We start from the raw sequence: 14,348 nt of genomic DNA on the forward strand, positions 1-14,348 counted from the left end.
ACAGTTAAGTTATTCGAATAAAAAATTTTGGTATTAAAGTGAGCGCGCCGTACATAATTTTTGACACTTTTAATGTCATTTTCTCATGTTTGTATAGAAATGCATAGAAAATTCTAAAATTTATTATTAAAGTACAATTGAGTTCTAAAACTTTTAAAAAGTGCAATTAAGTCTTAAAATATATCAAATTGATGCAATCAAGTTATTCTGTTAACTCCGTTTAACTTGGCTAACAAAAAATGTTGCCTTGACTTTGTTTTTATTTTTTTTTTATCTCACTTATGTGGCAATAACGTGACTAAAACATGAAACACAAAACTAAAACGACATCAATTTTGTCCAAATATTATTTAATTTATATTAAAATTAGCAAACTTAAAAAAAAAACACACAAAAAAGGAATCTAAGTGAGGGTTGTTGGCCTTTGGCTAGGGCTCGGCGACCCCCGCAAACCATTCGCCCACATCGCCAGCCCTCCTCAACGATGGTGGGATGGCGGCGGCAAGGGCTTATTTGATTTTTTAATACAAATTTTATTTAATTTATATTAAAAATAAGCAAACTTAAAAAAAGAAAAAAAAAAGAATACGCAGTTTAGTCATGTCAACGCCACAAAGGGTAGAGAAAATAAAAAAAACTAACGTCAACATTTTTCGTTAATCAAATTTGACGAAGTTAATGGAAGGATTTGATTGCATCAATTTGAAAAGTTTTAGAATTTAATTGAACTTTGAAATTTTTAAGACTCAATTGTACGTTCGTGACAAATTTTTGAACTTCTAGTGCATTTATCTCATATTTTTATGTACACACAAAGCATTATTCTACACGTGAGAACCACGTGATGCAATAAATTGCATGTACTGCGTCTATATGTATCGAATGTAATTAATTAATTTGCCTATAAATGATATGAGCGTAGTGTTTGTGCTAAACTAAATTTGGACAATCGAAATTAATAGGTCCTATATAAATCCCATTAGGTCCGATCCATATTGAGTTTAATATATAATAGATCCATGGAATATTTGCTCACAACTAGGTCAATATATCGAATCACGATAACTTAATATTATGGGCTCGGACAAATCTCACGCGATTACACCCGATCTATCTATTCAAATCTAGATAAGAATATATCCCCATATAATGGATCTCAAGCAAGGACATTCATATCGGATTTGACTGATCTACAACTTTTCACATAGACCACACGATAAATGGTTGTGATTCTGGCAGAGTCGTTATTGGGAATTGAATCATATTGAAAAATATATCAATGCATCAAGCGGTTAGTAACTACTAATAGAAAAAAGGTAAATATGTACATGTAATGTAAGTAGTAGTTTTCTATATCATTAATAACTTATAACTAAAAAAGACTTTGCAATACAGCAGTTGGGACCTTCCTCCTTGATAGTGATCATGGGACGTAATTTCTTCATCATACTAATATGGTTATATGTGGGCAAAACAAGTACTTACCGAATAATTAGTAATTTTTCTCATTATTTGGCTGGTACTTTTATACTAAGAATAGTAAGTTCAAACTCTCTCTATGGCCGGCGGACAACTTGTCGAAATCGATAGTGATTTCTCACGTAAAAACATCTTACACCATTTCAATAACTAGTACTTTCTTTGATCAATCACCAATCTAATAGGAAAGAGTATTAACGATGATAGCTTAATAACATGACTAGTAAGCTTTCAAGACAAGAAATTAGTAATTGATACCATAAAAATTCAGCGACATTCACAAGTGTGACTAGTGACCCTTCCTTGATAGAAAGGTAAAAATTGAAAAACTTTCTTATAGCCACAATAACCTCTTTTTAATTTCCTTTATTTCTTTTTTTTTTTTTATATAAGCAAATCAAATCAGTAAAAATACAAGTAATGGGCAATTTCGACCATTTTTGGAACCGGCCCTTTGAGTTTCGTTCCAGCTCCGATCCTTCTCCCTTTCTGGTCGAACGGAGGAGGCCGGAGATCGGGACGGCGCCGCCGTGAAGATCACCGGAAGTGGTACGGTCGAGCGTCGCCGCCGTCGTTCTGGGGGTGCCGGTTGTCTCCAGCTTCTTGTCGTTCTCAGGAGCCCCAGGTTAATTCTCTCCTCCGCAGCATTCACGTCTCGAGTTCATTTCACTGTTGGACTTGTCAAGTTTCAATTTCTTTTGAGCCCGAAGAAGCATATGAACGTGCTGGTTTCCACTTTGCTGTCTTTCTTCTTAAGGGTTTAGATTCTCTCTCTCTCTCTCTCGTAGTTTAGTGAGAGTTCCGTACTGTGTTACTCTGTACAGCAATGAGATTTGTGCTTCTGATTTAGCCCTTAAGTTGGTATCTTGAATTGCATTCATTTGAAACAATGAAATTGGAGCATCTCTTGATACTTCATGAGCTGGTAATCTGTGGGTGGCTGGTTGATATTTGATCAGAAATTGGATTCTCTCTAGGAAAAGGAGAAGGTCCAATTTTTGCTATTCAGTAGTTGTCGCTATACAGTTTATGGGACGGTTGTGTTTGTGGATCATATTTGTGGGTTACTGGGGGCTTTGTGTCTGACTTTTGTGAATTTAGTACCAGGATGAGAGATAATATGGAACCAGAGGATGCAAGCAAGGAGATGGCAGAAGGTGTGTAGATCTCTACTTTGTAGGGAAATCTTTAATGACCTCCAATAGTTTGTTAATCAAACTTATGCTTTTACAACTTATGAATCTCATGTTTTGATGATTTTCTACGCAAACTTTTCTGTACTGTAGAATGTGACGATGCCCATCTTCACCACTCAATACACAATCTCCCGAAAAACTTCGATTTTAAAGTGGGGATGGTCTTTTCAAGTGAACTCAAAGCATATCATACATATGTGGCATATGCATTACGTAAGGGATTTGGAGTTCGGAAGGGTAAAAAAGCTAGAAATTCCAAAGGAGAAATCACTCGGCGTACATTTCTGTGTAATTGTGAGGGTTTCTCTTGCACTCCACCCGACCAGCAAAAAAAGATGGAAAGGACTGAGAATAGGTGTGGTTGTCTTGCACATATTCGATTTAAGGTTGAAAATGGCGTTCATGAAGTCATAGAGTACATGTCTGAGCATAACCATGCATTTCTTCCGGAAAATCAAAGGCACTTGATCAGATGTGGAAGGATGATTTCTGATCCAAGTAAAGGTGTCTTAGCTGACATGGCGAAAGCTGGTATTGTAAATTTCAGTTCATTTAACTTTTTGGAAAATGAAGATGGAGGAAGTAGAAATATGGGGTTTAGTTTGCGTGGTAGCCATAATTTCTTGCAAACTCAAAGATCAAGTATCGTGAGGGGGGAGGATTGGCAAACTCTCTTGAATCATTTCACGTGCATGCAGATGCAAAATCCCATCTTTTTCTATGCTGTACAGATAGATCAAGATGGTAGATTGACCAACTTATTTTGGAGAGATAGTTTGTCTAAATTTGATTATGATTGTTTTGGTGACGTGGTGATGTTTGATACCACATATCGCGTTAGCAAATATAACATGATATGTGCACCTTTTGTTGGGGTTAATCATCATTGGAGGAATACCTCATTTGGGTGTGCTCTCTTGTTAGATGAGACGGTAAATTCATTTATATGGCTATTTGAGACATTTTTGGAGGCAATGGGAAATAGGGCACCCAAAACGATTTTCACTGACCAAGATCAAGCTATGGAAAAAGCTGTTGAAAAGGTGTTTTTGAATGCACAGCATCGTGTATGCACATCACACATTGCAAAACATGCTGCTGTAAACATCCCCAATCTTTATGAGAAGCCTGAGTTTAGGGACAGATATTTCTCAAAACTACTATATAGATGTGAAACAGAGTCTGTATTCGAATCCACTTGGAAGGAAATGGAAGAGGAATGGGGCACTAAGGACAATTCTTGGCTTAACAGACTATATGAATCGAGAAATAAATGGAGTGCGGTCTTTGCTCGTGGTATATATTCATGTGGTATTGGATCAACTGAAAGGAGTGAGAACACAAATAATATCTTCCGGCTAATGCCTGCTAATAGTATGAACCTTATCGGATTTGTCCACCACTATGAACAACAGGTGAAATATATGAGGGAGATTGAAGTTCGAGATGATCACAATTCTCGAGGTAAGCCAAAATTGCTTGTGTCAAATAATGAGATTTTGACACATGCCGCTTTGGCGTACACTCACACCATATTTTCCAAGTTTAATGAGGAATTTTTGCAAAGTATGTCGGAACGAGTTTTGCGTTGTACTTCTGATGGGGTAGTCTCTGAATACACTTTAGTCTGCCATGGGGTTCATGGGGAAAATGTTGTGAGATATGATTCTGCTAATTTTTCCGTCTCTTGTGGATGTAAATTATTTGAATCAAATGGGTGGTTGTGCCGTCATGCTTTGTATGTACTCAACGGGAACATTATGGTTACAAAAATCCCATCTGCTTATGTTTTGAAGAGATGGACTAAGGGTGCCAAGGATTGTAATGTGGATAATGACTCTCCACAAGTGTCACCATGTTCATCAAAGATGAGTCGTTATTCTACATTGATGCAAAAAGCTTTTGCTATTATGAACTCGGGTGCTGAAGATGAAAATACAATGAGAATTGCAATGCGAAATTTGGACAAGACGATGGAGGAAATTCTAGGGCACAAATCCAATCTTTTGACAAAAGATGGTGAAGATAACAGCGATAAGGTTGTGAATGGTAATGAGGTTTCTTACTCCGTTAGTGAAACGTCAATATCAGATCACGCTCCAAGGAAAGCGAAGGGAGTAAGGGGTGATGGGGTCGAGATTGAGTCAAAGAAAAAACAAAAGAAATCATCGAAAGGAGCAACCTCAACCGCAATTCAAAGTCGAGGTGATTGGGATAATATTTTGCATTATGAGTTTACTTCCATTAATTATTTGAGCTGTATTACTTTACACTCCACATAACAACAATTTCATTCTGTATTGAAGAGCTGGTTGTTAGCGCTACTCTGGATGAAGCCCATTTACCAACTCATTTGTCACATTCACGTCAGCAGTCAAGTTTTTCGCCTTGCAATTTTGGGGGTCCAACTACAAATCCAAGTCTCAATAATGGGGTATCTTCTCTTGGCCTGAGATATGTTTTTTCATTTGATTAGCGAGACCATTTTACTTATCGAGATGTAACAAGTGTTCACCATTCGCCTGCGTTTGCGAGTGGCTTTTACGCATTTACTGAGCCTAGCACTTATGTAAACTGAATCTACCGTCCCACTGTTGTAGCATTCTTTTTATATTCCTTTTGATAGCTGATGTTACTGATTAATGTAGATGTCTGAATATCGCAACACAGCATATGCAGGTGTACTGAGTCAGGTACCTTATGCATCATGAGAAATTTGACACTTTCATGCCACATTTTAAAGAATTTATGCTACAATTTTTCTCTTTTGCAGGGATCATCAAATTCTTATCAGTATCCTGGCAGAAACGTAGCCAATGAATCTGAAGGAACTAACATGGAAGGGTTACAAGGTTGATTAATCCATCGCTAGAGGCAGAGTAAATATGGTTTTGCGGTATGGAAGATCCAACTTCGATACATGTCTGGTGTACCTCAAGACAATTTAGATCAAATTTGTGCATGGAATGTTGATTGTATATATCAGTAGTATGTATACTGGTTTATCTTCACATGTTGTTGAGTATATTACTGTAGACTCTCTGTCACTGTGTCATCCCTATTTTGAGTGCTTCACAGGGATCCTACGCTTTATAATCTTTTTTTGGTCATCCTATGTTACACTGACACTCCCTTGGGGAATCTAAATGTAAGAGAGATTAGTTACACAAACTTTTTGGGTAGGATTCATTAGTTCGTGACGGCACACTCATTGTGATCCATTTAAGATTGCTCGGTTTCTTTCTATGTAACAACATATTTTTTCTTGTACAATTCGTGTTATTTTTGGTCCAGGTTCCATGCTCGAGTAAACTACGGATGTCATGGCTCCAACAATGGGATTGCTCGTGATAAATGTCCGAGTCATCACTCTGAGAATGGAAGTTCCTCTGATGACTGTCTGGATGGAGAGTTCAGACGGTAGCCCAAAATAATATTGTGATCATAATGCTCTAATTAGCATTAGAAATGCTCCTCTGCATTGGCCTCAAGGATTCCAACCTTTTGGATAGGTTCTTATTCATTATCACTCGTATCAAGCTACTTTACCAAGTGACCCGACGTCACTTACTAGTTGTAGTTTTTTCACTGTACTCATCTTTCCTGCTCAACCAGGATGAACTTGATCGGAAGTGAATTCGCCGCTAACCATTTAAAAACTTTTGTTGCCGAGATTAGGTAGAGAAACCGAAAACTTTTGCATGAAAGTTATAATGATTACCACAGACATTACGGACTCTCTGGTTAAGTTGTTTAACAAAGCGAATTCATTCTTCTGTGATTGTAACCATCCTTTTCCGATATTATCTCCACGAAATAGTCCTACCAAAGCAGAGGGAATGCTCTCCACACCATTCGAGATGTCCTAGAGCGGGTGCATTTTGCCGCTGCGGAGATTGTCGCCTTTGGTCGAAATGAGATCCTCAAAGATGCCCATGTGGTCCCAGGTTAGAAAACCCTGGATCTTTATTTTCTTGTAAATAACATCTAACATGTTTGGCGCGGCTCTTTTTCCAGGATCTGTGTACTCAGATATCGCCCCACAGACGGCAACTCGGCCATAGGTATTCATGTTAGCCACCACAGCTTCTAGCATCTCAGCACCCACATTGTCGAAGTATTTGTCGTTTCTGTCGAGGAAGTACCTGTTATTGGCAACGCAGGAAGCAAAATGATATAGGAATTTCTTTTAGAACTTAGATTTATCCCAGAACTCTGGAGAAGAAGGTGGTCAATGCATCCGTGCATATTAAAATTGAGGACCCTGACCTTTTGAGAGTTGAATTCAAATCAGTTTCCTCTTGATAATTGAAAGCATCATCAAAGCCAAGTTTTTCCTTGAGCAGTTCTACTTGTGACACAAGTTTAAAACTTGGGAGATTCATAAGTGGGCTCACGTCAAGTACTAGTCACATAGAAAATCGTGAAAGTGACCTTTTGCTTGCTTCCGGCGCAACCAACCACATAACAGCTGAGCAACTTCGCATACTGTCCGACCAAGTTACCGACCGATCCCCAAGCTGCAGACACAAATACCTTCTCTCCTTGCTTGGGCTTGCATATTTCGAAGAATCCAGCGTAGGCTATAAGTCCACTGTATCCTGAAAGAGCAAGCAGAAATTTGATAAAGAAACACAAACAGAAGGGGAAAAAAACGTTTGGTAGCCTGAAGCATCAGTGGAAACTTTTTTTTTGTTTGATCTATCTTGAGCGACTGAGATCAAGAACTTGACATGGCTTGAGACATCATTTGCATCACACAACTAAGCGCATTCTGCAAGATACTGATCCAAGGTCAAACAAGCACTGCATCATTTCTTGGCCCCGTTAAGACATGTCCTTGTTCAAATGTGCTACACTATATAAGTCAAATGGGTACTTTCTGTGATATATTGCTGCAATGCATCAGATGATTTCAACACCATTTGGGGTTCTTATGTTTCTTCTGTTAGTATCAGTTTTTTTTTTTGGGTCGCTCTGTTATTATCAGTTAATTACAACATTTTTCTACCATAATAACTATTGAAATATTATCCCACATCACTTGACAACAGGTTCTAAATGCTTTTATATTCATGTGGTCTCCTTTCACCGATTAGCTCAAGTTTGGTTGATCTTTCTAACATGATATTAGAGCCATTGCTATCCCTTCGCAAATGTGCGGCAATCTTATAAAGTTATTTTGATTAAGAAGAAATTCGTGTCTTTGAAAATATTATGATAATAGGAAATTGTCGGTGAACTTTCCCGATAGTCGAACATGGTATGACAAAGGTGTTGGATGTTTGTTTGTAAAACAAACAAAACAATGCTTTTTCCTTTGTCCCACATAGGAAAGTTTTGGGTAAGTGGGCCATTTTATAACTATGAGTGTCTTCTTACTCCTTAGAGTGAAGACAATGGGGTGTGTGCTAGTCCACACAATACCCGCGTGCGGGTGCGCGATTTTGGCGCACTTAGCACTAATCCCTTTATTTTTTATTTTATTTCGTAAGGTTATCTCCTTAATCTTTATTAGTTGAAAGGTTGTTTTTTGTTTATTAAATAATTTTCGAAAGTATGAAAATTCGGAATTTTATTTATATATATTTTTTATTTTATTTTATTCCGAATTTTACATGTGTCTTTTCAAGACAACTTTTGGAGATTATACTTGTTCAGTTTTCAACCTTTTCCGAAGGGTTGCATTTGTTCAGTTTGCAACTTCTTCTGAAAGAAAATCTTTGTTAGCTTTGCAACCTTTCGTGAAGAGTTGCCTATGAAGACCGATTTCTATATATGTCAGTTTTTGGCAAGAAGGAAAATCAATCAATTTTCAAGTCTTCTTTCGAAAAAAAACTACGGCCATCATTTTCAATTGTTTCCTAGAGAGATCCTGGAGAAATACTAGAATTGCTATCTAGTATTCTCATTTTGAGACTTTGTTGTATCCTGGAGGATTTTTTCCGGTGACCATTAGCAACAATTGTGGGGCAAATAAATCCTTAAGGAAAGTGATATCACGCCTCAAAGTCCGATTTGATTGCTCTCTTGATTCGAAGCCATTCAAATATTACAACAAAAGGAAACCCCAATGGATCCAGCTTCCTGATCATCCCATTTCTTCTTATCTTACTGTACTCTGCCCAAGTTACAACTCCCACAACCAAATCACCCTTCTCAAATTCAACATTGTCTGAAGCCACACCATATGCTTCAATTTCCTGCACACAGATTTTAAGACAAAAATCAAAGAAAACCCAATTCCTATTTTCAATTCCCATCACATTTACATGATCTTCTTGTGAACATATATTTAGCTGCTATGAACAAGTCACACTCACCGCACCAAGAGTAATTCCTTTGTAACCGGGATCAGTTTTCTGCGACCGTCTTACGTGGCATAACGGCGCTGATGTGGATAATTTTTAATAATACTAAGACTCAATCGGCAAAAAAAAGGTTTTCGACTAAATTAGCACAATTGCGATAGATTTATGATTTTTTTGGTGATCTTTCCATAGTAGATGGCATGATACTTAAAGTGTATCATATATGTTTCTCCGATTTGTTTTATTTTGTTAAATAATTTTTTTCTCACTATACACGTTTATTGAATTTGCAAGACCGAAAAAAGATAAATTAGAAGAATACTTGAGAACAAAATAAACGAGCACCAAACGAATTATAGGAGCCGGTTGAAATCCAACATTAGTCTAGCTGTCATGTGATAAATAGCACTATTTTCAAGGAATCCCTTCTTAGACTGTAGTAATTCCCAAGCTCAACCGATGCCTGCAATTTTACATTTTATACACACAAAAAAAAATTCGTATTATTTATCAATTTCATTGAACTTTCAGACCCCAACTCAAGCTCGAGCTCAAGTCCAAGTTGAATTTGAGCTTACACAAAAAGGACTCAGCTAATTGAATCAAGTTGAGCTGAATTCTAAGCCTATTAAATATTAAATTAAGTCACGCTTGAGTTTGAGAAGTCGAGCTTGATTAAGCTCGAATCGGGTACCAAGCCTTACATGTTTGAGTCAAGTCGAGTTTGATCATTGAATTGCATCGATTCGGCTCGGCTTGGTTATAACACTAATATGAATGACAACTCGACTCAACTTGATTACAACTCTAGCACAGTATGAATCAATCATAATCAAGCGGTAATACTATAGACTAAACCAAATGCAGAGACTTGAAGAAGCTAAAACTGATCTGGTTAAGAAATCAATAATAATCAAGCACCTAATCAGGCCTCAACTGGACGCCTATCAAGCACGAGCCTGCCCTATGATCACCTTTATGTTGGAACCAAAAGGGATAATGACAACTTTGGAAATTTAAAACGAGTGCACAAGTTGGAGAAAGAAATTGTTCTTAAAATACTTTATGACGGCTTATCATATAACACTCACCCTCTAGTCCTTATATAATAGTAGAACACCTACGATACATTTAATGCTAAAGACTAACATCTCATACACTAATTACCTAGCGACAAAATATCAACATACATTAAATGAGCCATGGAGTCTCGAGCACTCTTTTTGACAACATTAAATGAAGCAACAAAAGTCCACAAATAATAAATGCGTTAGAAAACAAGCGTAGAAATATGTGGAGAACTCTTCAATGATTCCTGTCTTCGTTAAATGCATGGAGCATTTGTCTTCACTTTTCCCCTGCAAGCATTTAATCAGATCTTCATAGAGAGATCTGCTTTCCTGTTCACTCTTGTTGATTTCTTTCTGTTTTCACGGAGGAATTGTCGACACAACAATCAATTTTATTAATACTTTAACACTTCAATCACAAAATTCACCCCCACATTCAGATTGGAAGTCATCTGGCGGGGGTAGCAATGAGAATCTCGATTGATTTGCTATATATCATCTGGTGATGCCGGTGCAACCTCATGTAAAATTTTTCCTTTGGTAAAATATGATAATAAATTATCCAATGCAATGCGTATATTTATTGATAATATGTAGTAATGTGAGTAAAATAGTACTAACAGAGATGACAATAGTCGTGTAGGTTCATGTAGTAAACTCGAAGGAATCCGATATTGAGGCATTGATCTGGCTAAGTTATAACCCAATTAGGAAATTCTCATTCTTGTGCAATCTTAACAATTTTCTTCCCAATGTTGTCGCCGTGAAACAGCCCTGTGAAAAGCAAAGGGAATGCTGTCCAGGCCATCCGAGATGTCCTCGAGCCGGCATAACTCGCTGCTGCGGAGATGGTCGCTGGTGGTTGAGATGAATTCCTCGAAAAGACTAATGTGATTGCCGGCTAAACAGCCCTGAATCTTTATTCTCTTGTAAATGGCATCTAACATGTCGGGCGGTGCTCTTTTCCCCGACTCTGTATACTCGGATATTGCTCCACACACGGCAACTCTGCCAAAGGCATTCATGTTAGCAACCACCGCTTCTTGCATCTCGGCACCCATGTTGTCAAAGTATATATCGATCCCGTCAGGAAAATACCTGTCAATTGACTGAAACAAACACAAGAAAAATGACTAGATTTTTCTTTTGAGAAGGGAATATACAATCTAGATTCTTGGTACACTCTGAAGAATCAAGAACCTGACCTTTTGAGAGTTGAGTTCAAACCAGTTTCCTCCCTGTAGTTGAAGGCCTCATCAAAACCTAGTTTATCCTTGAGCAGTTGTACCTGTAACAACAAAACAGGTTCATGATTCATGATCTTTCGGTGACGGAAACATTGGGGAAACTTGTAATGTAGGACTATGGGGAAAGTGACCTTTCGTTTGCTTCCAGCACAACCGACAACATAGCAACTTCGCGTACTGTCCAACCAAGTTCCCAACTGACCCCGATGCCGCCAATACAAACACTTTCTCGCCTCCCTTCGGCTTGCATATCTCGAAGAACCCGGCATAGGCTGTAAGTTCACTGTTTCCTAAAAGAACAAGCAAAAACCCATAAAGAAGCCCAACCAGAAGGGAAAAAAACGTTGGTAGTCTGAACAATCAATGCAAACAAATGTTTTTTAATTTGATGTCTACTGAGAGGCAGAGAGCAAGGACTTGACCTAGCTCGAGACATCATATGTATCACCCAACTATAGCGCATTCTGCAAGAGACCGATCCAAGGTCAAATAACCCCTACATCATTTCTTGCCCTGTTAAGACACGTCCTTGTTCGAATGTGTACCTTCTGCGACATATTGCTGTAATACAACACCATATGGCTTCAACACCATTTGGAATTCATATGTCTATTCTGTTAAAATCAGTTGGCTAAAACATTTTTCCGCCAGAATAACACAGCTACTTAAGCGGGCACATGCCAAAATCCAAAATTCCCTGGCAGAGTCTTATAAAAATTCTTTTGATTAAGAAGAAATCATGTATCATGGAAAAGTTATGATCATAAGAAATCGTTGGTGAAAAAGATATTTACCCAATATTCCACCATCGTATGACAAAGGGAACTCCAATGGATCAAGCTTCCTGATCATCCCATTTCTTCTTATCTTACTGTACTCTGCCCAAGTAACAACTCCCAAAATTAAATCACCCCTCTCAAATCCAACAGTGTCTGAAGCCACAACTTTTGCCACACCATATGGCTTAATTTCCTGCACACAAGTTTTGCGACAAAAATCAAAGAAAACCCAATTCCTTCTTTCAATTCCAATCACATTTACATGATTTTCCTGTGAACATATATTTAGCTGCTATGAACAAGTCGCTTACCTCACCAAGAATGATTCCTTCGAAACCGGGACCGGGTTTTTGAGACTTGCTGTAATGCTTCATTCGGTTCAACTGATACGGGTCGATGGATTTATACAGGTTCTTCAATCTCATCTTGTCTGAACCGGGGTCGAGCGATAGAGCCACAGGTGAGGTTTTGAGCTCAAAATCAGACTCTTTGGGTGCACCCTCTATGTGGGTCTTCAGGGTCACATACTTGTTGGCCACTTCCATGGTTGCAGAAGAACAAGGAGAAGCTGAAGCTAGGAGACTAGACAGATTCTTGTCTGGGTGAAAGGGAAGAGTCTATTTATAACTATAGGACCATATTATGTAAAACATCTCAATGAAATTGACCGTTGCAGTGGTAATCTACCACGGTGCTACTTACCAAAAACTGTTAACGGCTTCCACCTTTTACTTTTTATTTTCATCGTTTAAAGTTGGATTTACTTAAATAAGATTATTTCAAAAGTTTCAACATATTTGGATACTAACATTCTAACGCCATCTAAGTTTTTTCCTTTCAAAAATCAATTAAAATATTTTCGAGAATTATCTACATAAAGAGTGATGTCGAGCATATTGAGAAGATTGGTTCCTAAACTTAGTATACTAATAATAAGACGAACTCTAAAGAGCTTATAAATATAATCACTATGTTAAATGTTAACTTATACTCTACCGCAAAACTCGATATTCTACATTTATAGACAGGTTTTAATAAACTTAGCACCACATACTAGGCAAAAGGCCGGTTTAGTGATTGTGATTGTTATTGTCCTTTGCAAAAATATTAAGGATACTAGATATGGTTTTTTTTGGTCAACACTAGATATGGTTTAAGACAAATACAAAAAAATAAAAATAAATAAACACGAAAGACAAAAAGACAAGGGCAGGATCTAGAACAAGAAATACCCGCAACAAGAGAAGATGCCATTTCCGTTGGCCAGATAGTGATCACCGATTTCCAATTGCACAATTACTCGATTAGAATAATCAGCCACTTGCTCAAGTGGGTGATTATTCTACAAAGTAGTTCGAAATATAAGTACAAGATGACATGATTGTGATTTATTTATGTTTTGAGCTCTAAAATGTATTTCGCTCCATATAATAACAGCTCAAATTTTTAGAATAGATTGTTGCATATTAAATCTTATTAATAAGAGCAATACCAACTATATTTTTCAATGAACCTTTGTCAATTTCTTAATCTCGAGATTTTGATATATAATACGTTGCATCGCTCATTTTTGTCGTTATGACATGATACTTAAAGTGTATCATACATGTTTCTCCAATTTGTTTTATTTTGTTAAATAAATTTAGTTTCTCACTACACATGTTTATTAAATTTTCAAAGAATCCTTTCTCTTAGGCTCCATTTGATTCGATGAAAAATGAATGATTTGGAAAATATTGTCCTAAAAAGGACCGCTTGAAATAATTAGTTAACAAAAAATATTTTCATTATCGATCCTATTTATGTCTAAAAAATTTCGAAGATAATGAAAATATTTTTCGTTGATTCATTTTTGTGAGTAACACAAGCGATCGTTTTAGGATAATGTTTCACAAATTACTCATTTTTTTGATAAATTATTTTCCAAAAGATGAATGATTTGTGAAACATTATCCTAAAAACGATAACTTGTATCACTCATAAAAATGAATGAATAAATTTTATTTTATCGTTTACGAAAATATTTATATATAAATAGTAGTAGATAATGAAAACATTTTTATTGGCTAAGGGCCAGAAACCCTCGCCTGATCTAGATGAGAGCCGCGACCCTCACTCAAATCTGGACAACGTCCTGCAGGCCCTCGCCTGCAGTCGGCGGGGTTGCCAGGTGGCTAACCCGACCGACCATTCCCCCACCAATGCCAGACTTTCCTAGTAATGGTGCGGCAGCGGCGGGGTTTTTTTTTTTAAATTTAATTTAAAT

General features: G+C 37.3%; 1 protein-coding gene and 2 pseudogenes across 6 annotated transcripts; 1 reads left to right on the top strand and 2 right to left on the bottom strand.

Moving 5' to 3' along the window:
• Positions 1–1,927: 1,927 nt before the first annotated feature.
• Positions 1,928–5,846, top strand: LOC115692914 (protein FAR1-RELATED SEQUENCE 5-like). Of its 6 annotated transcripts, none has more exons than XM_056306535.1 (6): positions 1,928–2,104; positions 2,581–2,636; positions 2,766–4,880; positions 4,982–5,109; positions 5,324–5,368; positions 5,419–5,846. In XM_056306535.1, exons 2-6 carry the CDS (start codon positions 2,588–2,590, stop codon positions 5,530–5,532), a joined length of 2,451 nt encoding a protein of 816 aa, XP_056162510.1. In that variant the 5' UTR covers positions 1,928–2,104; positions 2,581–2,587; the 3' UTR covers positions 5,533–5,846. The 6 variants fall into 6 exon arrangements, with proteins under 6 accessions (XP_056162510.1, XP_030475753.2, XP_056162513.1 ...); XM_030619893.2 differs by having other exon boundaries at positions 5,449–5,846; XM_056306538.1 differs by having other exon boundaries at positions 5,346–5,368.
• A 481-nt stretch (positions 5,847–6,327) lies between these two features.
• Positions 6,328–10,508, bottom strand: LOC115692920 (2-alkenal reductase (NADP(+)-dependent)-like; annotated as a pseudogene).
• Positions 10,509–10,774: 266 nt separating this feature from the next.
• LOC130136232 (2-alkenal reductase (NADP(+)-dependent)-like) lies at positions 10,775–12,627 on the bottom strand (annotated as a pseudogene).
• Between the last annotated feature and the right edge of the window lie 1,721 nt (positions 12,628–14,348).

The sequence above is a fragment of the Syzygium oleosum genome, unplaced genomic scaffold (assembly GCF_021117445.2).
Source record: "Syzygium oleosum isolate NSW1041296 unplaced genomic scaffold, Sole_v2.1 Sole_v2.44, whole genome shotgun sequence".
Classification (NCBI taxonomy): Eukaryota; Viridiplantae; Streptophyta; class Magnoliopsida; order Myrtales; family Myrtaceae; genus Syzygium; species Syzygium oleosum.

Bases quoted from the DNA above. Each gene is read 5' to 3' on its own strand.
- LOC115692914 (XM_056306535.1), top strand. From the start codon at position 2,588: ATGAGAGATAATATGGAACCAGAGGATGCAAGCAAGGAGATGGCAGAA. The intron at 2,637-2,765 runs GTGTGTAGATCT...TCTGTACTGTAG, and splicing joins AAGCAAGGAGATGGCAGAAG to AATGTGACGATGCCCATCTT. The intron at 5,110-5,323 runs GTATCTTCTCTT...TGATTAATGTAG, and splicing joins ATCCAAGTCTCAATAATGGG to ATGTCTGAATATCGCAACAC.